Below are 26,508 nucleotides of genomic sequence, written 5' to 3' on the forward strand. Positions count from 1 at the left end.
ACTTCATGGCAAATAGATGGGGAAAGAGTGGAAACAGTGGCTGACTTTATTTTTCTGGGCTCCAAAATCACTGCAAACAGTGATTGCAGCCATGAAATTAAAAGACGCTTACTCCTTGGAAGGAAAGTTATGACCAGCCTAGACAGCATATTGAAAAGCAGAGACATTACTTTGCCAACAAAGGTCCGTCTAGTCAAGGCTATGATTTTTCCAGTGGTCATGTATGGATGTGAGAGCTGGACTGTGAAGAAAGTTGAGCGCCGAAGAATTGATGCTTTTGAACTGTGGTGTTGGAGAAGACTCTTGAGAGTCCCTTGGACTGAGAGGAGTTCCAGCCAGTCCATCCTAAAGGAGATCAGTCCTGGGTGTTCATTGGAAGGACTGATGTTAAAGCTGAAACTCCAACACTTTGGCCACCTGATGCAAAGAGCTGACTCATTTGAAAATACCCTGATGCTGGGAAAGATTGAGGGCAGGAGAGAAGGGGATGACAGAGGATGAGATGGTTGGATGGCATCACTGACTCAATGGACGTGGGTTCGTGTGGACTCCGCGAGCTGGTGATGGCCAGGGAGGCTTGGTGTGCTGCGGTTCATGGGGTCGCGAAGAGTCAGACACGATTGAATGACTGAACTGAACTGAACTGGAGATAAAAATTACACATAATCTTTCCACTTCTTACACATAAATACACACACACACACATCTTTATTTCTTTAAAAAACACATTTTTAAATAAATAAATGAATATTTCAAAGGCATTTTAAATTTAATGTCTATTAGCCCTGTTTTCAGGATTTCGCTAGGGTTTCTATAACAAAGTACCAAGAATTGGATGGCTTAGAACAACAGATTATGGTCTAACAGCTCTGGAAGCTAGAAGTCACAGACCAAGGTGTTGGCAGGATTGTGCTTCCCCTGAAGCCTCTTGGTTAGGAAGTATCTGCTCCCGGCCTCCCTCCTAGCTGAGGGGGCCCGAGGAGATTCTTGCCTTGTAGATGACCATCTTTCTCCTATATCTCCTTGTGTGGGCTTCCTTCTATACATGTTGGTCTGCATGTCCAAATTACCCCTTTTTATAAGGACACTGCTGCTGCTGCTGCTAAGTCACTTCAGGCGTGTCCTACTCTGTGCGACCCCAGAGACGGCAGCCCACCAGGCTCCCCCGTCCCTGGGATTCTCCAGGCAAGAACACTGGAGTGGGTTGCCATTTCCTTCTCCAATGCATGAAAGTGAAAAGTGAAAGTGAAGTCGCTCAGTCGTATCTGACTTTTTGCGACCCCATGGACTGCAGCCTACCAGGATCCTCCAGCCATGGGATTTTCCAGGCAAGAGTAATGGAGTGGGCTGCCATTGCCTTCTCCGTATAAAGACACAGTTATATTCAATTAGGACCCACCTTAATTACCTCATCTTAACTTGACCATCGGCAAAAATCCTATTTCCAAATAAGTCTGTGTTTAAGGTACTGGGGGTTTAGACTTGAATATCTGTTGGGGGGACACTTTGCAACCCATAACACCATCTGAGGCTTGGGTCCTATGTGCTGCATAGGAAACCGGGACTGGACCACCAGAGAGCTAGGTGGGTACCTTTTGGGAAGAGCAGAGAAGAATCTAAGCTGAGGTTCTGTCTTCCTTTTCGCTGACCCTGCCTTGTTTCTGTCTTGGCTTCTTCAAGAGCCTTCACATTACCTCCTTATAAGAGGAGAATGGGAGATATGTCTTTCTTGGAAAGAAAAACAGTTGAAAAAGAGGGCTGCCCCACAGAAGAGGTTAGAGCTCCTTCTTCTCACCTGACCTGGTAGACATTCAGGCAAATTTCCCAAATAGAAATTTGGCAGTTACTTTTTTTTTTGGCTGCACCATGCAGCATGCAAATTCTTAGTTCCCTGACCAGGGATCAGACCCATGCCCCCTGCAGTGGAAGCACGGGGTCTTAACCATCAGAAAAGTCCCTTGGGAGCTACTCTTGATTTCTTCCTCAAACTGTAGTCCCATCCAGCACTCTCTCTTACAAAGTTGACAGTGTTCACTTCACAACCAGGGCCGTATACTCGGGAGGTCTTCACATTTGGGCTTTACTATTCTGGGATCGCAGTCTTGAGATTCTTAGCCATTTTGTCTTTGAGTGTGTGTTTTGTATACAAAGTGTGATGGGACAGTGGTATATGTGCCCACCTACCCCGGACAGGTTCTTGGTTTCCTGCTGTTCACTGCCCTGTTAGCACCCTGGTCCCTTCCTGGCATCCCCCATCTTGTCCCATCTGGTGGCACCTGTTACCCTCTACCCCTGGTGGAGGCCTGGAGCTGGGAGGGTCAGGGTCAGGCACGGTGTCCTGCAGTGTCTGGGATGAGGTATGCAGTGACCATCCCACCTGGACTGGCCTCACCATGGCACTGTTTAGTGGGTGACTAGATGAGGACCAGACGGTCTCCCCTACAGCAGGTAACTTATGGAGGTATTTTATGGAGGTTGCAAAGCCTTTGAGGGTCATGTGTGGGTCTGCAGACCTGTGGTAGAGAAAGATGCCTGATTTGGCTTCCCTGCCCTCCTCTGGAGGAGAAGGCAATGGCATCCCACTCCAGTACTCTTGCCTGGAAAATCCCATGGACAGAGGAGCCTGGTAGGCTGCAGTCCATGGGGTCGCAAAAAGTCAGATACGACTGAGCAACCTCACTTTCACTTTTCACTTTCATGCATTGGAAAAGGAAATGGCAACCCACTCCAGTGTTCTTGCCTGGAGAATCCCAGGGACGGGGGAGCCTGGTGGGTTGCCGTCTATGGGGTCGCACAGGGTCGGCATGACTGGACTGACTTAGCAGCAGCAGCAGCAGCCCTCCTCTGGAGTATGAGGCATCTGGCAGCAGCAGTGGGATCCTGTCAACTAGTTGTCAGGCCCACAGTTTGCACAGGTTTCCCCTACTCTCACGCCATCTCCCATCATTATGGAGCAGCCCCTGGGTGCCTGCGAACTTCTACACTCACCTTGTGACTGGTGCAGGGAACATATTGCCTCAGATTCTTCTATGCCTGGAGGATCTTCTCAACCTCCTTCTGAATTTTCTGAGTTTGGCTTGTAACAGTTTCTTCTGACCAGCTTCAGGCACTTTCTGGGGATGAGCCATGAAATACAAATTGTGAAACTTCAGTGATCCTGCCTTGGAGTTAAATGCTCTGATATTTGTGTTTACAATTGACATTATACAATACAAAGAGGAATGGTAAAATTCATGCTAATAATTTAAAATTTTGTTTTATTTTGAATAGATTAAATAGCAAATTAAAACTATGGCAGTAACTGTAGTTAGCACTGATGTGTGGTTTCTTTGTAAGTTGCAAAGAGAGTAGATCCTGAAAGCTCTTATCACAAGGGAAAAAAGACTATTTTTGGTTTTATGAGGTGATGAATTACTGTGGTAATTATTTAGTGCCATGTGTAAGTTAAGTTGTTATGCTCTACACCATACTTCTGTGCTGTGTCAATTACATCTCTTTCAGTAAAACTGAAAGAAAAAAAGATTAAAAAAAACTATCATGGCAAATTTAGAGGGAGAAAGACAGACTGTGAAAGAGGGGGAAAACTTTATATTTTAGTATCTTTAATGGATGTTTCCCCAGCTTTCTAAATAAGTGCCCCCTCCCATTTTCCTTCTTTTTTAAAAATATGTTTAGTTGGTTATTTGGCTGTGCTGGGTCTGTTGTGGCCTGTAGAATCTAGTTGCCTGATCAGGGATCAAATCAAACCTGGGCCCTCTACACTGGGAGTGGAGTCTTAGCCCCTAGACCATCAGGGAAGTCCCTGGGTCCCTATTTTCAGTTTGTGCTTAGCCTTGCAAATTATGTAACTGGCCTTAGAGCCAAGTATGCAGGGACCAGGTAGTACCAAGAGCTGGAAATTCAGAAGTGACCAAAGCACAGCCCCTGTCCTCATGGAGTTTGTAGAGCAGTGGAGGAAATAAGATGGTCACTAAGTCATGAAAGAAGATAAAGATGAAAATGAAATAAGGTTCACTTTATAGTACGTGCTCTCAAGGAAAGCAGCAGGATAACTAGGTAGAGCGTGATGAGGGAGGTTACCTGGGGTGGAGGTCATGAGGGGTCTTTACCTCCTGTCTCTTCACCGTTATCACTGCCTCCTGGGCTCTGACTGGTCTCCCTGACTTTCAGTGCCCCCTTAAATCCAGCTACTGCACAGTCATGTGACTTAACTCTCTATAAACAAAATCTGACTAATTCACACCCTTGGTTGTTTCCCCATCACCACCATTCTCTTCCCGTGGAGTCTGAGTCAGTTCGTGCTAACTTCTTCAGTTCTACTTCTTCGCACTCTTGCTGCTTCTTTGCTCTAATGACACTGAGCCCCTTTCAGGCACACCTGTAAACTATCAGAATATTGATTGTCACCTTCCTGCCTTTGCTCCTCTTTTTCCAACCACCTGGAACATACCCCCTAGTTATCTTCCCATCTTTTATGTGAGTTCAATTGTCATAATAACATTAACACCAATGAGAATATTAATAACATCATTGATAATATTAATAACATCATCATTATTATTCACAAGATGGGGGTTATAGAAAGGAGTAACATTTAATATTATAATAGATAATGTTTGAATGTTAATAATATTTAATGAGACATTGTTCTGAACACTTACATGTATTAACTTCTATAGCTCTTGGTCTACAAAGAATGTCACCTGCTGTATCAGTAAACAGAGGATATTGTGGCCATTAAGCCATCAGCCACTGCAGCTGCTCCCACCCCTTCCCTCTAAAGTAGACTGTGAGGGGATTGAGGATGGAGAAAACAAGACACTGGCCCTCAGATCTAGGGCATATCTGAGGTACTTATCAAAGGAAAGATTCGATGAGCATCTTCCCATACATAGAAAAGTGCTAAATTCATGAACCTGAGATGTTCTTTAATAGGAACATCTAGATTTTCTTTGATAGGAATCTTTTGATGTTCCAACTACCTCAGCTTTTTTTTTTTTTTGCAAGAATTCCTATGTATTCTGGCTCCTCCCTTATCTCTTTGGAGCAGTCCCTCTGAGCTATCTGAGAGGCTGTGTTCTGGGCTTAAGTCCTCAGTGTGTCTACCGTATAAAATATAGTTCTCAACTATAGGCTGTGCATTTTTTTCACTCGACACCCTCATAGTAATCTTATGAAATAGACATTATTATCCATTGTCATTTCGCTGAGGCACAGACAAGTTAAGTGACTTGCCCAAGGTCATATACTGAATAAGTAGAGGAGCTGGGATTAAAATTCAAGCAGGTCAGGCCCCAGAAGTATCACTCTTAATAAAAAACTATCCTGCCTTCATCCTTACTGCATCTTTTCATTGCACAGTGAATTTGTACTGGTTTATTTGCATGTCTGTGTTCCAGGAGACTTTCACTCTTTGAGGGGAAGGATGGTATTTACAAACCTTGTCTCCCTAGTCCCTGGTGCAGAGTAGGCTTTCAATAAATATTTGTTGAACTATTAAATTTGAATTTGATTAATCTTAAATGAAAGATCCTAAGATTGTTAAGATATGGTCACTTTACTGAATTCAAGAGCCAATTTTCTCAATGTATGAGCACTCCTAATAAGAATACTCCCAGAAGCAAATAAATAAACCCTTATTTGGGAAAAAGGAGGTATAGATGCAGACATTATTCAGTCATTTGCTATTAAGGATTGTCTTTAGCCAACTCAGAGAACAGTAATCATTATAGTTTGCATTTGGCTATTTTTATTACTTTAAAAAAGATTTTTGGGGCTTTCCTGATGGCTCAGTGGTAAAGAATCTGCCTGCCAATGCAGGAGATACAGGTTCAGTTGTTGGTCCCAGAAGATACCACATGCTTCAGAGCAACTAAACCTGTGCACCACAACTATTGAGCCTATGTTCTAGAACCCATGTGCCACAGCTAGTAAGCCTGTGTGTGTGAATTACCGAAGCCTGCATGCTCTAGGGCCCATGCTCTACAATAAGAGAAACCACTGAAATGAGAAGCCCATGCACCACAGCTGGAGAGTAGCCCTCGCTTACTGCGACTTGAGAAAAGCCTGTGCAGGAATGAAGACCCAGCACAGCCAAAGATAAAAACAAATAAATAAAAAATTTAAAAAGATTTTTGGTCACTATTGCTTTTGTTAGAGATTCAAAGCATTTTTCTTTCTATCCCTGCTCTTTAAGTTCACTCCTTTGTTGTTTCTGACTGGATCAGTGGTTTTCCCCGAATTTCTGTTTCCCACAGCTTCTGTGGGGCCAGGCCCATGACTATGCATTTCAACAGTGACTGCTTTCCTGGGCTTCTCAGCAGTGGGGTTGAAAGGAGCTTTGATATCCTGGCTGTCTCCCAAAACTCTCCTCCACCTTTAGGAAGATTTTTCTTTATCATTTCCTGCTGAGAAGCAGCAACAATAAACATGCACACATGTAACGTGGGATGAAGCATATTAGCACTAACTTGTTCATCATTCATTCATTCATTATTGAGACCAGTGGGCCTTACAAGTTTGTGTCCACTAGGGAATGAGTACAGGCTGATACTGAGAGGGGCTCAGGGTGGCAGAGGAAGCCACAGGGGAATCATAGACAGGGGATAAGATTCGTTATTTCTCTACAATTTTGCTTGGATTACTTTTGCCAGTAGTAAAATTATAAAAGGTACATATCATACTGTGTGTGTGTGCTAAGTAGCTTCAGTCATGTCCGACTCTTTGCAACCTTATGGACTGCAGCCCACCAGGCTGTTCTGTCCATGGGATTCTCCAGGCGAGAATATTGGAGTGGGTTGCCATGCTCTCCTCCAGGGGATCTTCCTGACCTAAGGATTGAACCTGTGTCTCTTACATCTCCTGCATGCATGTCATACTGCAAAAAACCAAAATTACCTAATATTGGCCAATAACTTTTTGTATTTTGGTTGCAGAGACTGTGAACACAACAATACAATTCTCCTTCAGGGGAATACGATTTTCTAAGGTATTGTTCAAGTTGTTTTGTACTTCTTTAATCTTTTGTTGTAACAGATGTGTTAAGAATTTGAAAAAAGCAATCCATAACTTCTAAAAATATTGATTCAAGATTAAGATGGTCAAGATTTTTTAACTTTTTTTGATTTTGTATATTTTGCTCTTTATTCTTTCTGTAGAATATGGAAAAATAGAAAACTTACACCAAAGGAAACCCTTTTATTAAAAACTAATTTTATTTGTTTAATTTTGGCTATGCTGGGTCTTTGTTGCTGTACAGGCTTTTCTCTAGCTGCAAAGAGCGGGGGCTACTGTCTAGTCATAGTGTGTAGGCTTCTCATTTTGGTGGCTTCTCTTGTTGTGGAATATGGGCCCTAAAGCAGGTTTCAGTAGTTGACACCTGTGGGCTTGGGAGTTGTGGCACACGGGTTTAATTGTTCCATGGCATGTGGGATCTTCCTGGACCAAGGATCAAACCCATGTCTCCTGCACTGGCAGGTGGATTCTTTACCACCGTGCCACAAGGAAAGCCTAAGAAAACTCCTTTTAAATTCCGACATATGTTGCTAAAAGTAATGCAAATGCTCATTGTTAATATGATGAAAATCTTTGGGTGGAAGCATTGTTGTGACCATTGTGTGTAACTCAGTAACTGCCTCCATGAGTAATAATGATGGGCAATTTTAGATATTTGCATTAGAAGTGCAATGAAACTTTGTACATTTCACTTTTGGTTAACTATTTTAAAATAAACATTAATGATACATATTTTGTTTCAAATTATCAATATTTCTAATGTTTGAAAATTTTGTAGGCTAGTCTAGAAAACTGAGAAAGTATTAAGTAGCTTTCTGCTAGTAAGACAAAATTCTTATAAAAGTCTTACAAGATAGAAGCATCTAACATTTTATATTACTTGTATTTCATTTCAGGGACAATACAACTGTATTACAGAAGCCATCGAGGGGAACACTGAAGAAAAGCTCTTTTGCTTGAACTTTACTATCATACATTACCCTGATTTCAATTAGAATAAATCAAGTATTTGCTTTTATTTTTCAAAAGTTTTATTCTTCACTTAAAATATTTTTTACACTATGTATTTGTTTTCTAGGTCTGCCATAGCAAATACCACAGACCAGGTGGCCTAAACAAGATTTATTTTGTTCTGGAGGCTGGAAATCTGAGATCCAATTGTCAGCCGATTGGGTTCCTTTTGAGGCCTCTCTCCTTGGCTTGTAGATGGCCTTTGTCTCCCTATGTCCTCACGTCATCTTCCCTCTGGGCATGTAACCCTAATCTCTTATAAGGACACCAGCCACTGGTTTAGGGCCTATCTGAGTGACATCATTTTACCTTAATTGTCTCCAAATCTAGTCACCTTCAGAGGTACTGGGGTTAGGGCTTCAGCATGTGAATGATGAGAATTCACAATTCAGCCTGTAGCACACAGGTAATAAATGTAATCTCTCCAGTTGCTCGTCTTCTCTCAATTTTCTGCATCTGCTTTGGAACAAAGCATTGTTTGGAACAGATGCATTGTTGTTGCCAGCATTGGTTGCCTGGACTCCTCTGCTGCCTCCTGACTAACCACCCTACACCTGGTCAGGTATCTCAGGTAAGTTATCCTTCACAGAGGCACTTTCAATAATACTTTCAAAATACAGCTCATGGTGCACCTGGAAGAAAACAAAAACAAGCCCCTCCTAAGGCTTTTGATCCCATTTGGGATAAAGCTGGAATCTTTTGGAGGGTCTGCTAGTCCCTACCCACCTTTTCCCTCCCCAGCCCCTTTCCCCACCACCCTTCCCTTGCTCTCTGTGTTCCAGAATGTGCCATACTCCCTCCTACTCCAGAGCCTTCACCCACACAGTTCCCTCTGCTTCCGTTACATGCATCTACTCTACCTGACCCTTATCCCTTATCAGTAATAGAGGTGGATCTTCATTGGCTCAAATGCTGCTTTCTCAGGGAATTCTCATCAGGTAGCGTGCAGCTCACCTATTACACTTTTGATACTGGGCAGGGGCAGTCCTGAGTAAAACTGCACAGAAACTGTGTCACATGGAGCCAGGCTTTCAGTCTCCTGTGGCTGTCTTGGTCCCCCAGATCCCTTTCCTCCACCCACCTTTATCTCATCCAGGCAGGGGCCGGCTTACTTTGTGATATGCTTTTGTTGACCTAGGTTACTTCCTTCCGGTTCTTAACACTCCTTTTGTTATCACAGGCAGGGTAGTCAGCTCAGTTTTGCTTACCACTCTTGACTAGCACCTAGCATAGTACTTATGCTTGAATTTGCTCTGAATCCATGTTTGTTGAATGGTTAAACAAACATTTTCTTCTTATAAAATATTCAAATATTACATTATCTATAGAACAGTATTCACGCAGTCATTTAACAAAAAGTTATTGAGCACCTGCTATATGTCAGGCTGGATGCTGGGGGTACAGCATTTAACAACCCAGATAAGAAATATTCCAGTTCTTATTGAGTTTATATTTTTGTGGGAAGAGACTGGCAACTAAGTTACTTTAGAAGCAAACATGGTGTGCTAAGCACCATGAACAACAATAAAGCAGGGAAGAGGGTAGGGATGGACGTGGGGAGGTGATATGGTTTTACTTTCAGATAGGGTGGTCAGGAAAGGCCCCACCAAGAAGATGATATTTGAAAGAGATGAGGGAGCAGCCCATGTGGCTTTCTAGAAGTAAAGTCTTTGTAGTTGAGAGAACAGCTGATTTCAAGGGCCCAGGGTTGGAGTGTGTTCTTCCTTGAGGAGGAACCAGGGAGCTGTTCAAATGAAGGGCGTGTGGGGAGATGCCGTCAGAGAGGTGTGTGTGTTGGGGGTGGTAGGCACATGCTGTGGAGTTTGATGGGCCATTCTTAGGACTTTGTTGCTCTGAATGAGATGGAAAGTTCCTGGAGGTTTCTTTGAGAGAGAATGACATTGGTTCACATTTTGAAAAGGCAGCTGTCTACTTAGATGTGGGAAAAAACAGGAAGCTTTTTGCGACCATCTAAGTAGGGAAGGAAGGAGGAGGAAGTTGAGAGGATTTTGAGTAATCTATGTGAAAGGTGATGGAGGAAGTGATGATAAATGACACTCCAAAAATACTTCCGCTGATGAGTTGGATGGTAGAGTATGAAACAAAGAGAGGAGTCAGGGATGATTCCAAATAGGATAGAGTTGCCATTACTTGCAATGGGGAAGCCAGGGAGGAGCATGTTTTAGGGGAGAAAAATTAAGAACTTTGTTTTGGACATGTTGAGATGTCTATTAATCCAAGTGGAGACTTCGGGAAGGCAGTGGATAAATGAATTTGAAGTTCAGGAGAGAGTTGGAGATGGAGATGGACATTTGGAAGTTGCCAACATGTAGAGAGAAGGGTTGACAGAGAAAATAAGAGGTCCGAGGATCGAGCCTTGGGGTTCTCCCTCATCGGGGTTGGGGGTGAGGTGTAGCAGAAGTCAGCAGAAGAGAGGGAGTGGCCATGGAAGTAAGAGAAAACCTGGAATGCTAGCCTGTTGGAAGTCAGGTGAAGAAGCTCTTTCAATGATTTTGATCTGCTCATCTATTAAATAAGATGAAGACTGAGTGCTGACTTTTGGATTTTGCAGAGTGGGGGTCTGTGATTTGATAATGTCACCAATAGAGAGTCCCCAAACATTGATTCCAATCTTGTGCCATTTAAATCTGGGGGTCATTATCAAGCTCTTTCTCTCTCTCTCCTTCTTCTTCTTCTTTTTTTTTTTTTTGCCTTTTCATACTGTTAAAACTCAGCATTCAAAAAACTAAGATCATGGCATCTGGTCCCATCACCTCATGGCAAATAGATGGGAAAACAATGGAAACAGTGACAGACATTGTTTAGGCTCCAAAATCACTGCAGATGGTGACTGCAGCCATGAAACTAAAAGACGCTTGCTCCTTGGAAGAAAAGCTATGACCAACCTAGACAGCATATTAAAAAGCAGAGACATTACTTTGCTGACAAAGGTCCATCTAGTCAAACCTATGGTTTTTCCAGTGGTCATGTATAGCTGTGAGAGTTGGACTATGAAGAAAGCTGAGCCCTGAAGAATTGATGCTTTTGAACTGTGGTGTTGGAGAAGACTCTTGAGACTCCCTTGGACTGCAAGGAAATCCAATGAGTTCATCCTAAAGGAAATCAGTCCTGAATATTCATTGGAAGGACTGATGCTGAGCTGAAGCTGAAGCTGCAATACTTGGGCTGCCTGATGCAAAGAAGTGACTCATTGGAAAAGACCCTGATGCTGGGAAAGATTGAAGGCAGGAGGAGAAGGGGATGACAGAGGATGAGATAGTTGGATGGCATTGGTTGGTCGGACTCATATCCGACTTGTTGGACATGAGTTTGAGTAAGCTCTGGGAGTTGGTGATGGACAGGGAAGCCTGGTGTGCTGCAGTCCATGGGGTCGCAAAGAGTTGGACATGACTGAGGGACTGAACTGAACTGATTATGCTCTCTGTGGTGCCCTGTGTAATCCCCAGTCACCAAGGTTTGAGGTAGGAGGGCAGGTCTCTACCTACCTCTGTTTCATCCCTTAAGGGGAGGGGCTTGGGGATGAGGGTCACAGCACAGCTTCCTCTAAAAACACTTCCACAAATCTTCCCCTTTAAGATCCTTCCTTGCCAGAAAGATTCCTTGACCTTTTTAATACTTGAGGTAAATTCTTTGCATCCTTGATGTAAATATTTTTTATGTACTTCATGTGTGATAGCTCTTTCTGTGACTCTTCAACTCTTGAGAGGATTCCAGAGCTGCGAAATGGGTTATCAGATATTCCCCACTCCCCGATGCTGCCTGGTGTACGTTGTAGTCCTGGCTCCATGGATCCTGATTTGCTAGATCAGCTAGTGTGGGGTGATCTCCAGGGAATTATTGGTCCATTTGGCCACTTGACTAAAGTTGGCTCAGTCAGACTACAGGGAAGAACTAAAATTCCTCGTCTGTCTCAGTGGATATAAACCAGGGGGATGTTGCCTCCATTTGTGCTGACAATCATCTGATGACCATAGGGGAACCTGACTTTGGATGAAGCCAATACTTTGGACAGAAGAATAGAGAATTAGAAAGGACCTGAAACTCTGCAGACACTTGAGTCGTTGGATTAACTAAGCCAGACCCAGCCTACCTCTGAATAGTCCTGCTGTTGGTTTAGTGAGTTGGAATCAGAACTCTATTACTTGCAGCTGAAACCATTCTAGTTGATTTATAGCTACATGGTCTGACTCATCCTGAAAGTCAGCCTAATTTCAGATTTTATCCCTCCCTTTGTTCCCTTCTGGCTTTCTCCATTGTTTTATTTTTTTAATTTTATTTTTAGAATTAATTTTTAAAAACTGAGGTGGCATTGACATAACATTATATATTTCATGTGTTCAACATTACAGTCTGCTCTTAACCAAAGATTTAGTTTCCATCTGTGTGAATATGGATAACCCCCTTTACCATTTCACCCTCCCCACCTCTCCCCTTCTGGTAACCACTACTCTGTTCTCTGTATCTACAGTTTGTTTTCGTTTTTCTTATGGCTTTAATCCTTCCATTGGTGACACTGTGTGGCAACTTACCTATTATGCATAGCGGGCACAATGCCTAGGCCTTCAAAAATGTTTTAAAATTTTAATTTCCCTTAAAATAAGAATTTTAAAAATGGGTATAATAACAATGAATATATAATAATGAATCTAGTCCAGGTTATATTCATCTTTATGCCAAGGCAGTTTTAAAATATACTTTTTAATACATGTATTTTTTATGCAGAATGGGGGCCCGTGAAAACAAAAGCACTAGGATCCAAGAAAGTCACAATGTGGCTCCAGTGTGTGGTTACTACATTCTCTGCTTTGGGGACTTTTGCTAACATTAGAAGGTTGCTAGGTGAATCAACTTCTTCAGTATTTAGTTAATGCCTCCTGTTTTCCAGGCACTGTGCTTGGCTTTAAAGATACACATGGAAACAAAACAGATAAGAATGGTTCTTCTCTTCACAGTTTTGGATCTAGTAGGAAAATCTTACAACAGAACAAGTGACTATTGTAAAATATGATGCGGGGGTCATTGCTGGAGGGGAAGTATAGGGTGATAGGGCAAGAAACAAGAGGAGAACTGAATCTCGTCGAGGGGATAGCAAAAGGTCTCCTGGAGGCAGTGACTTGGAGGCTGAGAGTTGGAACTTGTTTGAAATTAAAGTGCTATGTTCCAGGCATAGGAAAGAGAAGTGACAGGGTTTAGAAGTGAGGGAGATTCAGCATATTCAAGATGTTGAGAATGTTTACTGATATGACCAGCTAACAGTTCCTGATGCTTATCATGCCAGATGGTGGCCGCTTTTATAGACATTTTGCAAGTAAAAAAGCATTAATCCTCACAGCAATCTAAGAGATAGATATTAGTATTATCCCCATTTTACAAATGGGAAAGATAGAGAAGCAGCACAGAAATTAGTGTAACGTATGCAAGGTTGTATACCTAGTAAGTGGCAGAACTGGGGTTGGGTCCTGACAGTCTGGCTCCAGGTTTAGGTTTCTCATCTTCTTTTCAGGTGCAGCTGGGAGGTAAAAGGTAAAGAAGAGAATTGTTGGAGGTGAGGCAGGAGAAAGCACTTCACTGCTGGGCTGTCATACTCCTGACCCCCATCCCTGAGCAGAAGCCCTGCTCCTTCATGACCTCCATGTTTGTCTCACCATATCCATCACATCTTCTCTCCTGGGCCATTGCCATCACCCTCTTAATTGACATCTACTATTCTACTCTTGTCTCTCATTCCCCAAACCCTCTAATGGACTATCTAGTCATCCTTCGAATGAAACCCTTCCATATGGCCCAGAAGACCTGACATCATCTTGTCTCCAAGTCCACCCTTCCAACTTCATGGCCTACTTCTTTCAGCATCTTTCATTTAATTCTGGCCACATGATTTCTTTCCTTTTCCTCCAAAATGTTTAACACATTTAAAACTCAGATCTTTTCAATCATCCTCCCTTGAGCATGGAATGTCTACCAGAGAGTCACATAATTTATTCATTTAATTTTCTGCTCAAATTTAACTTCTTCAGAGATGCTTTCCCTGATCAGTCTATATAATATGGAACTCACTTTCTGCTACCTTCTCTAGATTACACAGCATATAATATCTATTTATTCACAGTTTATCTAATTTATTTACTAGTTTATCTGATTCTGCCACTAAAATATACTCACTGAGGGCAGGAATTTTGTTTTGGTTATTGTTCTATGCTCTGGGCTTATAGAACCTAATAACGCAGGAGCAATTCTATCTTGCGTCATTCTCTCCTAGGCTAAGACAGACACAGGTGTCAGATAGGAAGCAGCATCTTTCAAGCTCTATGAAAGTCACATACTAATAACTGTGCAGTTGACAACTAGGAGCCTGAGTTTCTGATACTGTTATGGAGTTGGATGTCATAGCAGCTCTAGACTGCCCACTCCTTTCTTCTGGTTTTGAAGACCTTAGTTGGGTTCCTCTTACATGTAGCCAGGCTTCCCTGGTGGCTCAGCTGGTGAAGAATCCGCCTGCAATGCAGGAAACCTGGATTGGGAAGATCCCCTGGAGAAGGGAATGGCCACTTCACTCCAGTATTCTGGCCTGGAGAATTCCATGGCCATGGAATAGTCCATGGGATCACAAAGCAGACACAACTTTCACTTTTACTTACATGTAGCCAAACCCAAACACAGTCTTAACATATGCAGCAACTGCTTATTATAAGGGCATAAGGAGAAGAATTCAAAGACCACTGAGTTGTCAAGCTTGTGTGATGAGGGAGAATCACAGTGCCCCAAACATAAATAGGACAGTCTAAGAGAGAAGCTAATTTTAATGGACTGGTAAGGGATAATATATATAAAATCCCTTACTAGTCCATTTCATATTTATTTTAAATATATATATATATATATATATATATATATATATAAAATCATTAGCTCTCTTTCAGTTTGAGTTATTGATGCTGGGGAGTCACCTTGATTTTACAGCTCATTTACAAACCTCTCTTGCAGCATGGATGATAACTTTGGAGAGAAATGTCCAGCTAATTGGATTGTAATGTCTTGGTAAGAACACCATGTTCTGGGAGCACAATTCTTTGTTTTACAGGTGAAATAACCTTTCAATTTCTTCAGTAAATCAGACTTCATCAATATTAGTTGGGATCCAAGTTTGGCTCCTGGGGCAAAGACCCTATGTAACAGTGACTTTAGTCAGATAGAAGCTTATTTCTCTCTCATCTAGGACCGATGTAGCACCCTGATGACCCAGGAACCATCCAGCTGGCACTGGATGGTCTGAATGGTCTAAACAGCTATTCACTATATCTGTGAACCAGATAGCACCTTTCCATTAGCAATGCCATTTAAAAGACAATTTTGTAAGGTCATCAGACATCACTTTTTTTGCTATTTCATTGCTCATAAAAAGTAAATGACTTAAAAAAAAAAGTAAATGACTTGTAAGAACATTGCTTACATATTTTTTTATTCTTTCTCTTGGAGTCATTTAGGATTTTCAGTATAATTGTTCTTTGAATTTCTTCATTGTGTTTTATACTATTCTAACTGGCTTAGCTGGGCTTCCCAGGTGGCTTAGTGGTAAGGAATCCACCTGCCAATGCAGGAGAGGCAGGTTTGATCCCTGGGTTGGGAAGATCCATGTGATAATGAAATGGCAACCTACTCAAATATTCTTGCCTGGGAAATCTCATGGACAGAGGAGCCTGGTAGGCTACAGTCCACGGGGTCACAAAAGAGTCGGACACAACTTAGCTGCTAAACAACAACAAGCTGGCTTAGTTGGTTTCAGATTTCAATTTGTCCCATATGTCCCATGATTAATAAAAGTTTATGAGGCTGAACTTTTCCCTGCCCTTTATTTTCCCTACTATTTTATGAGCTCGTATTTCTCCTATTAATCTTCTCCCTTGCCCCCTTCAACTGATTGGTTTCATTTTCCAATGAATTGCTCAACTGAGTTTTATAAGAATTGTTCCTGGGGATTTCCACGTTGCCTATGAAAGAGTAAATTTCTTTTGTAAAGTTATAACGTAATCTGCAGCTATTACATTGTGCTAGCTTTCTGATGTTATTTTAAAAGATCCTCTTGGTTCTTCTTAATTTTCATCTCTTCTCCAGTGCATAAATGTAATGGTTTTTAGAAACTTCTTGATCTACAAACATAATTCAAGGAAATACTGAAAATGACAATTCTTTTATTTTGATTAATTTATGACAGCATCGTAACTTTTATGGTGTTGTCTTAAAAAATAATCACAACCTAAAATTTGAGAGATATGTTTTATTTGGTGGGAATTTTTAGGACTTTAAGTGTGGGGGACTTAAAATCCTAAAAGCATCTCAAGTAACCCTGAGTGAAATGCTCAGAGGAGGTGAGGGGAGGAGCCAGGTTATATGGAAGTTTTGCAACAAAGGGCAAGTAGTCTGAACATTGAAAGATTATTGTTAATTAAAGAAAACCATATATTCCAGGGATTCCCTGATGGCTCAGATGGTAAAGAATCTGCCTGCAATGCGGGAGATCAGGGTTCAATCCCTGGGTCGGGAAGATCCCCTGAAGAAGGAAATGGCAACCCACTCCAGTATTCTTGCCTGGAAAATCCCATGGACAGGCAAGCCTGCTAAGCCACAGTCCATGAGGTCGCAAAGAGTTGGACACGATTGAGCGACTTCGCTTTCATTTCATTTCATATATCCCAGTTTAAAAAATATAGCGCTTTTCTAAGTATGGCAAGAGGCAAGCTTCTGGGCTTACCAAAATCATTTCTCTCATACGCATTTCAGCTGTCCTGGGGCTAGTATCCTGTGCTCCCCTTGGAACTCTCTTGAGTTCTCTGTTGGGGGTGGCTGCAATCTGATGGCTGTTAGACTGCAGATATTTTTCTCCTTCCTGAGTGCTCTTAGGCTCATATTGGAGGGCTGAAATCGCTGATGACTCTGACATTCTTATTTACTGATATGGCAGGAAATATTTCATTTCTCAATGGAAAGTCTCACCGTTTGTGGAAGTAACCTTTCCCTCACTGTTGATTTCCTTTAGGATTAAGAAAAGACCATGATCATAATGGTTAATTTGTATGGCCCTGGGCACCAGAGGTTAGGAGATTTACATGGATTGCTCTGCCTCATTTCAAATAAGCCAGAAGGCCCAGGTTAACAAAAGCCAGGAGAGGCTTAGATGGTGGTTACCTTACGCAAGGTTGATCTCTTGAGGTAGGTCAGAAGATTCAGGTCAGTCTCACAAGTCCTCCTGCAGAGCTGCATTAATATAAACCTCTCCTGATATTACTTTAAGATGAGCCTAGTTAGAAGGTTTTAGATGACCTATTTGCTTTATTTAATTTAAATTGTTCTTCATAAGGAATTGTCAAATTTCAAAAAACAACAGGTGGAATGTTCTGTGAAATGATTCTATAATTGAAAGATAGTAATTCTTTTTACAGTTAGAATTTCTCTTTAGAGTAAAAAAAACAAAAAAAAGTAAGCCTCTTTATTGCAAAATATTGTGTATCATTGTAATAGTTTCACAGTTCATAAATGCAAAAAGCAAGTGAAATTTCTCTTTTCATTTCTTTCTCTTCACTGCTTCCCCAAAACTATTTTTACAGTTTAGTGGGTAACATTTTAGACTTTAGTTTTATATGTATATTACTGTATGCAAACTATTTTTATATTGTTGTTCAGTTGCTAAGTCATGTCCTACTCTTTGTGACCCTATGGACTGCAGCATGCCGGGATTCCCTGTCCTTCAGTTTTCCCATGGAGTTTGCTCAAATTCATGTCCATTGCATCAGTGATGCTATCTAACCATCTCATCCTCTGTCATCCTTGTCTCCTCCTGCCCTCAATCTTTCTCAGCATCAGGGTCTTTTCCAGTGAGTCAGCTCTTCGCATCAGGTGGCCAAAATTTTGGAGCTTCAACTTCAGCATCAGTCCTTCCAATGAATATTCAGGCTTATATACATATATATATATATGTGTGTGTGTGTGTGTGTGTGTGTACAAACATTCAGGCTTCCTTTGTGGCTCAGCTGGTAAAGAATCCGCCTGCAATGCAGGATATCTGGGTTCAATCCTTGGGTTGGGATCTCCAGATCCCCTGGAGAAGGGAAAGGCTACGCACTCCAGTATTCTGACTTATAGAATTCCATGGACTGTGTAGTCAGTCAGTCCATGGGGTCACAAAGAGTCGGACATGACTGAGCAACTTTCACTATATAAACATGCACATTTTAAAATATGAGATTACTTACATATGTTTTTCAATTTGAATCTGGAAATATTTCCAAGTCAGTATATATAGAGAGCTACCTCATTATTTTTAATGGTTGCATAAGTTTCTGTTGTTTGGATGTATCATAATCTAGTTACCCATTTCCCTAGAGAGTCAATAGTATAGGACATAGCATAGATGTACATAGCAGGAGCAGCAGAACATAGTGGTAAACCCTATACAAATTATAATCTCATTTAATTCTCATAGAATCCCAAGAGGTAGATTGTCTTCATTTTATAGGTGAGTAAACTGTGTTTAGTGAAGTTAAGTAACTTGCCTAGGGTTGCACAGTAAATGGAAGATCTAGGATTTAATCTCTGTATTGTAAATCTCCCAAATCTGTGTTGTGTTGCCTATCATTTTGGTAGGTTTATGAATATTTTAGATTTTTTTGTTTTGTATTTTTCTGCACATAGTTTTCTGTAATAAGGATGTATTGTTACCATACGTACATTTATATAGCCAGTGGAAATTTACTGTATCATGCAGGTGATGTCAGCGAGGCAGCAGTGAGTAACAGAATAAAACAAGTTCTTAATTCCCAGCTCAGAAATTGGACCTGGGCAGCCTGGATGAGAACCAGATATCCTAACCACCAGACCAGCAAGGCCTAGAGGCTAGAAGTTATTTTTCCCTGGATCTCTGCCCCCAGTGAAAAGTGCATTTATCACAGAAGTAGAAACTGTAAATGCAGGTGCAAAGTTTATTGTTAGAGATGTAGCACAACAACAAGTGGAAAAGCATACAAAGAAATGGTTTGTTTAGCTAAGATAAAAGCAAGGCAGAGATGCACACCCAGAGAGAAAGAGTGTGGGCATCTCCCCGAGTGAGGAGGAGTACAGCGAAGAAGCGGCTAAGTCACTCAGGCGAGGTCAGTTCTTCTGGGTCTTTGGCTTCCTTCAGGCCAATTATCTGGTTTCTTTTGCCACATCTGACCTACCCTGGGACCCTCCCCTGGTTGCACATGTACTTTTCAGCCAGGATGGATCTCAAAGTAAAGGCTTCTGGAAGGAGCAAGGCTCATTATGTCCTGGTGTTATCCCTTGACTTTTTGACCCACAAGGAGCCTTTCTGCGCATGTGTAGTGTCTCCCTTGTCCCAAAAGGGGAGGAGATCTCTTAATCCTTTACTCAAACAGCATTTTGCCCCTCTTTGTCCTTGCCATGACTATTACATTAAGGTGTTTACAAGAGACAAACACTGGCTATTTACCTGGTTTTTGTTGTTACTTCCATTTCAGAGGGCAAACAGGAGGCTGATTGTAAATGCCTTAACTAGAGCCCACCTATCTCTTGTCTCAAGAAACGCTAACAGCTGTAAGTATCCAGGGTGAAGCCCATTTCTTTGTGCCCCATGAAATGTAAACAGGAGGCCAGTTGTATGTATCTACTACATCACAGGGAGCTCTGTGATAATTTAGAGGGGTGGGATGGGGTGGGAGGTAGAAGAGAGGCTAAAGAAGAAGGGGACATACATACACCTATGGCCAATTCATGTTGATATATGGCAGAAACCAACACAATATTATAAAGCAATTATTCTCCAATTAAAAATAAATAAAAATTTAAAAGTATGTATTGATGTTTATATTCAGATAAAAATGACATTAAAAAGACTGTTCCATTAATAAGCACCTAAGCCCACTGACTTATTTTAAATTTAAGGAACACTTAAGCACTCCCAGTCAAAAGCAGTGAAAATTAGAAACAGTATGACAATCATTATGGATAATGCTTGCAGTAAATCATGGCACTGTTTATATATATTATACAGCATTTTAAAAGAATGAGATTGCTGTAGATATAGATGTACTAATATGGATAAATCTCCAAGAAATATTAATGAATTAAGTTAAGCTGCAAAATTTATCCTGAAATTATATGGTATATTAACAGTTCCTGAGTAGCCAAAATAATTTTGAAATAGAACAAAATTGGAGGACTCCACACTTCCTTATTTCTAAATGATTTACAAAACTACAGTAATAAAAACAGTGTGGTACTGGCATAAAGATGGATAAATCAGCCAGTAGAACAGAATAAAGAGCCCAGAAATAAATCTTTGTCTATACAGTCAAATGACCTTCAATGAGGATGCCAAAACTACTTAAAAAGGAAAGGACAGGATGTCCACATGTAAAAGAATGAAACTAGATCCATACCTTATACCATAGACAAAAATTAAAAATGGATTAAAGAACTATATGCAAAATCTAGAACTATAAACTCCCAGAAGAAAACGTAGAAGCAAAGCTTCATTACTTTGGACTTGGCAATGATTTTTTGGATAAGATGCCAAACACATAAGCAACAAAAGAAATAACAGAAAAATGGGATAATCTTAAAAACCTTTGTGCACCAAAAGACACAGTCAATAGGCTGAAAAGGTATCCTATGAATGGGAGGGACTATTTGCAAATAATATTTCTGACAAGGGGTTACTATTCAGAATATGTAAAGTACTGTTGTTGCTGTTGTTGTTTAGTCACTCAGTTGTATCTGACTCTGCAACCCCATGGACTGTAGCTCACTAGGCTCCTCAGTCCATGGAATTCTCCAGGGAAGAATACTAGAGTGGATTGCCATTTCCTTCTCCAGGGAATCTTCCCGACCCATGCACTGAAAATGCATCTCCTGCATTGCAGGTGGATTCTTTACCACTGAGCTACCTGGGAAACCCATATAAAGTACTCCCTCCTACAATTCAGCAACGAAAACTCCATCAATCTGATTTTAAAATGGGCAAAGGATTTGAATATTTCCCTAAAGATGACATACAAATAGCCACAAGCATATGAAAAGATGGTCAACATCATTACATCAGAGAATGTAAGTCAAAACCACAATGAGATAACACCTCACACCCACTAGGATGGCTACTACCAAAAAAAAAGTGTTATTTGTGAAATCATTTGTGAATGTGAAGAAACTGGAATCCTATTGCATTTTTCGTGGAATTATAAAATGGTAACACTACTATGGAAAAAAGTAAAGACGTTCCTAAAAAATTAAATATAGAACTATCATATAATCCAGCAATCCTGCTTCTGTGTATGTATCCAAAAGAAATGAAAGCAGAGTCTCAAAGAGAATATTTGCACACCTATATTCAGAGCGACATTATTCATAATAGTCAAGAGGTGAAAGCAACTCAGATGTTCAGTGGATGAATGGAGAAGCAAAATGTGGTATGTACATACAAAGAAATGTGATTCAACTTTAAAAAGGAAGGAAATCCTGCAAGGTGCTATAACATGAATGAACCTTGAGACATGCTATGTGAAATAAACCCATCACAAAAAGACAAATGCTATATGATTCCATTTATATGATGTATCTAAAGTAACTAAAATCCAGGGAATTGGTGGTTACCGGTAATTTGGCAAAGGGAAAAAGAGAATTTTTTAATGTGTATATTTTCAGTTGTGTCAGATGAAAAAGTTCTGAAGAACTGTTTCACAACAATGTGAATATACCCAACTGTACACTTAAAAGTGTTTAAGATGATAAGTTTTATGTTTTGTGTCTTATACCACAGTAAAAATTTTTAACCAAAAATTAAAAATTTTGTGGCTTATAAATATATATGCAAATGCAAAAATAGCAAAACTAGTATTTATTTAGTACACTGTAATTTAAAACATTGGAAACAGTTTTAGTATTCTACTTCTTTGTAAAAGATGTTTAAGCTGCAGACAGACATATACAGTATGATACATTAAAAAAAGTAAAAGAAAAAAACCTACCAAGTATACAGTATGCTTTTTACAGGGACATATATTTATTTGTTTAATTTTTTATTAAATTTGTTGCAATATCACTTCTGTTTTATGTTTTGGTTTTTTGGTTGCAAGACATATGGAATATTATTTCTCCAACCAGGGATTGAACCCACATCCCCTGCATTGGAAGGTGAAATCTTATTCACTGGACCACCAGGAAAGTCCCAGGGATGTATATTTATATAGACATTAGATAAACAGGAAGGATATACATCAAATTGATCACAGTAATCATTGTTGGGCAAAAGAAAATGGGTCCAGATTGTGGGTGATGGTTCAGTTCAGTTGCTCAGTTGTGTCCAACTCTTTGCGACCCCATGGACTGCAGCACACCAGACTTCCTTGTCCATCACCAACTCCTGGAGCTTGTTCAAACTCATGTCTATTGAGTTGGTGATGCCATCCAACCTTCTCATCCTCTGTCATCCCCTTCTCCTCCTGCCTTCAAAATCTTTCCCAACATCAGTGTCTTTTCCAATGAGTCAGTTCTTCACATCAGGTGGAGCTTCAGCTTTAGCATCAGTCCTTTCAATGAATATTCAGGACTGATTTCCTTTAGGATTGACTGGTTGGATCTCCTTGCAGTCCAAGGGACTCTCAAGGGTCTTCTCCAAAACCACAGTTCAAAAGCATAATTCTTTGGTGCTCAGCTTTCTTTATGGTTCAACTCTCACATCCATACATGACTACTGGAAAAACCATAGCTTTGACTAAATAGACCTTTGTTGGCAAAGTAATGTCTCTGCTTTTTAATATGTTGTCTAGGTTGGTCATAACTTTTCTTCCAAGGAACGAGTGTCTTTTACTTTCATGGCTGCAGTCACCATCTGAAGTGATTTTGGAGCCCAAGAAAAGAAAGTCTGTCACTGTTTCCCCATCTATTTGCTATGAGGTGATGGGACCAGATACCATGATCTTCGTTTTTTGAATGTTGAGTTTTAAGCCAGCTTTTTCACTCTCCTCTTTCACTTTCATCAAGAGGCTCTTTAGTTCCTCTTTGCTTTCTGGCATAAGGGTGGTGTCGTCTGCATATCTGAGGTTATTGATATTTCTCCCAGCAATCTAGATTCCAGCTTGTGCTTCATGCAGTCCAGGATTTCACATGATGTACTCTGCATATAAGTTAAATAAGCAGGGTGACAATATACAACCTTGATGTACTCTTTTCCCAATTTAGAACCAGTCCATTGTTCCATGTCCAGTCCCAACTGTTGTTTCTTGACCTGCATACAGATTTCTCAGGAGGCAGGTAAGGTGGTCTGGCATTTCCATCTCTTTAAGAATGTTTCACAGTTTGTTGTGATCCACATAAAAGGGTGCTTCAAGTTTTTTGAATCAATTCATGAATTACATATATGAAAAAGCCTATAAAGATATAAAACAATGTTCATGCTCACTTATAAGGAAAACTGAAGTTAAAACTGTTGCAGAAAGGGGGACTCCTTCCAGGGCCCGAAACTGGGCTCCTGTCCAACATTCAGAAACAAATTGTCCAAAGAGACACATGTGCTGACAAAGCAAGAGATTTTATTGGGAAAGGGCGCCAGGGCAGAGAGCAGTAGGTTAAGGGAACCCAGGAGAACTGTTGTTAGGGTAGGCACACTGATTGAAACCGCCCACCCTGTCCAGGCACTATAGTAACTATTTGCATGAGTTGTTTTAAGGCAGGAGATCCTGGTAAGGAACACAGAACTAATAAGCCACTACCAACCGGAAGAGTTCAGGAAGGGTCAAAAGGAGACAGCACATGTCCAACCACCTCCCAGAATCCTTCTTGCTGACATCCATCTTGGCTGATCAAGGTATGCACCACCAGGAAGACCTCTGAGTCTGAATGAATGGCTAAAGACAACCTGGAAACTAATTCCATCACCATAAAACCCAAGACTGCGAGCCATGTGGCAGAGCAGTTCTGGTTTCCCTTACCCTACTGCTCTCTGCCCCGGTGCCCTTTCCCAATAAAATCCCTTGCTTTGTCAGCACATGTGTCTTCTCGGACAGTTCATTTCCTAGTCTTAGACAAGAGCCCAGTTTCGGGCCTGGGAGGGGTCTCCGTTCCTACAATAAAACTGTATTGAGATACTATTTCTCCCTTTTTTAGGTTGGCAAAGATTCAAAAGCTTGATGATATATTCTGTTAGTGAGGCTAGGAGGAAACATTGCTGCTGGGAAGGCAAATGATACCAGGCTTACGAAAGGGAATTTGTCAATAACTAACAAACCCAGCAGGGGCTTCCCTCGTGGCTCAGTGGTAAAGAATCAACCTGCCGATGCAAGAGATGTAGGTTCGATCCCTGGGTCAGGAAGATCCTCTGGAGGAGGAAATGGCAACCCACTCTAGTATTCTTACCTGGGAAATCCCAAAGACAGAGGAACCTGGCAGGCTACAGTCCATGGGGTTGAAAAGAGTCAGATATGACTTAGCAACGGAGCACAGGAGAAACACACCCAGCCATCTACTTCTGGAAATTCAATATAAACATGTCTCCAATAATACAAGAATAAATGCACAAGATGATTCGTTGCAGCATTTTTTTGTAATTGGAAAATATTGGAAACAACCTCAGTAACCAAACATAGAAGACTGGTTGAATAAACGTTGGTATATACACATGACGGAATTCTATGAGAGGGATTTCTATGAACTGAAAGGAAGGGATTCACAGGATATATTAAGTGTAAAAAGCAAGTTGCAACTGAGCTCGTGTGCCACAACTACTGAGCTTGTGTGCTGCAATTGCTAAAGCCCAGGCCCCTAGGGCCAGTGCTCCACAACAAGAGAAGCTACTGCAATGGGAAGCTTGTAACGAAGAGTAGCTCCCACTCACCACAGCTAGAGGAAATCCAGGTGCAGCAAGGAAGACCCAGGGCAACCCAAAGTTTAAAAAGAAGCAAGTTCCTAAGCATATGTAGAGTATCCTTGATGCACAGGAAAACCTAAAACATGATTTACCCTCTTAAAGAACTGTATAGTTTCTAATTTTAACTTGAGTATTAAATGTTCTTATGCATAGAGAGTTTATAGAATATGGATCAAAATTAGAGATGAACCCAAACCCTCACTTTCCATTTTAAAGTAAAGTTTTATTCATAGAGAATGGCAGAATGTTAAGAATGTAAGAGAAATTTTTCAAGCTGACAATCCACTGAGTGCAAGACAGCTGAAATACAGGAGACAGAAGCCATTTCTTCTTTTTTGTTAAAAGTAAGTTAATGTGGTTAATTCATGACTGCTTAAATGGCGTAATTTGCAAAGAGGGGGAAAAAGTGGTCATCTTTGCATTTTTAAAGGGGAATTACAAGGCAATGGGGTTTCCCTGATAGCTCAGCAGTAAAGAATCTGCCTGCCAAGGCAGAGTTGCATAAGTCTATGAGTGTCTCAGCTTTGGATTGTCCCTGAACAAGCTCTTACATGCTTGTTGCCCTCTACCCAGACACACCTCTTCATCTTTCTAAGAAGAGTACTGTCTGGTGATCTTTGTTCCCTAATAACTGCTATCAGGAATAGACATGATTCTCCATTCATTCAAAATATCTGTCCTGAGTTCCATTCAGTGCCAAGTGCTGTGCATGGAGAATAAAAATAGAAAACACTTCCCTGGCTGCCATGCCTTCACAGGTCTTGTCAGTTCAGAAATTAGAGAGGATAAAAAGTGAATCAAGCAAAGATCAAATGGGAAAGAGTGGCTTGATGCACTAACACTACCTAAAAATAAAAATCCCTTGGGGAACAACAGGTGGAAATGAAAACAAATAAAAACACAAAGGCTACAAAAAATGCCGATGACAAGGATAAAGAGAATGTTCCTTTCTATTTGTAGCACAGTGACTCAAAATTAAACAGACACTTGCGTTTCTAGGTCTATTATTCAGAACGTGTTATCCAAGTGTGAATAAATTAATGAGAATCTTTAAAAGCCTTTAGCTCATATGCTAGGGTCCCAGCGAAAAACTTGACACATTTGAATTAGGGTAATTTAGTAAAGAAACAGTTTATAGAGGCCCAGGTGTGGGGAGACCATGGAGATTAGTGCAGGACTCAAGGGCTAGAAGAAGATGGGCCCTGTTACAGCTCTAGGTCAAGGGTAGGGGATCAAGGACAGGAACTGAGGGGGAGAGTTCTGTCTGATGGAAGCTGAGATTCCCCTCCATCCTTTCTGCAGCGAGACTAGCCAGAAGTATCCCCACAGGGAGAGGCTGCACCCTGCTACCTCCCTCAGATCCCAGTGGGGCTCCCTGATGGCTGAACACAGAGGAACCAAAAGGCGAGGAAGCAAGCTCCTTACAGGTCAGCTCCCAGGGCACAGAGGAGGGTGGAGAAGGGAGAGGTGAGCGGAAGATGTCCAGAACAACCCCATGATAGGAACTTGAATGTCAGCGTTGACAAAGACAGGGATCACCTTCCCAGCCA

General features: G+C 41.1%; 1 protein-coding gene across 2 annotated transcripts in view; it reads left to right on the plus strand.

The window, feature by feature from the left end:
• LY96 (lymphocyte antigen 96) overlaps positions 1-8,334 on the plus strand; it is a 31,527-nt gene extending 23,193 nt beyond the window's left edge. For both annotated transcript variants that reach the window (XM_068983964.1, XM_068983965.1), the window contains 2 exons: positions 6,936-6,988; positions 7,911-8,334. In XM_068983964.1, the coding sequence (XP_068840065.1) occupies positions 6,936-6,988; positions 7,911-8,009 (152 nt within the window). In that variant the 3' untranslated portion in view covers positions 8,010-8,334. The remainder of the gene's footprint in view (positions 1-6,935; positions 6,989-7,910) is intronic.
• The last annotated feature ends 18,174 nt before the right edge of the window (positions 8,335-26,508 follow it).

This window comes from Capricornis sumatraensis, chromosome 11, assembly GCF_032405125.1.
Source record: "Capricornis sumatraensis isolate serow.1 chromosome 11, serow.2, whole genome shotgun sequence".
Lineage (NCBI taxonomy): Eukaryota > Metazoa > Chordata > Mammalia > Artiodactyla > Bovidae > Capricornis > Capricornis sumatraensis.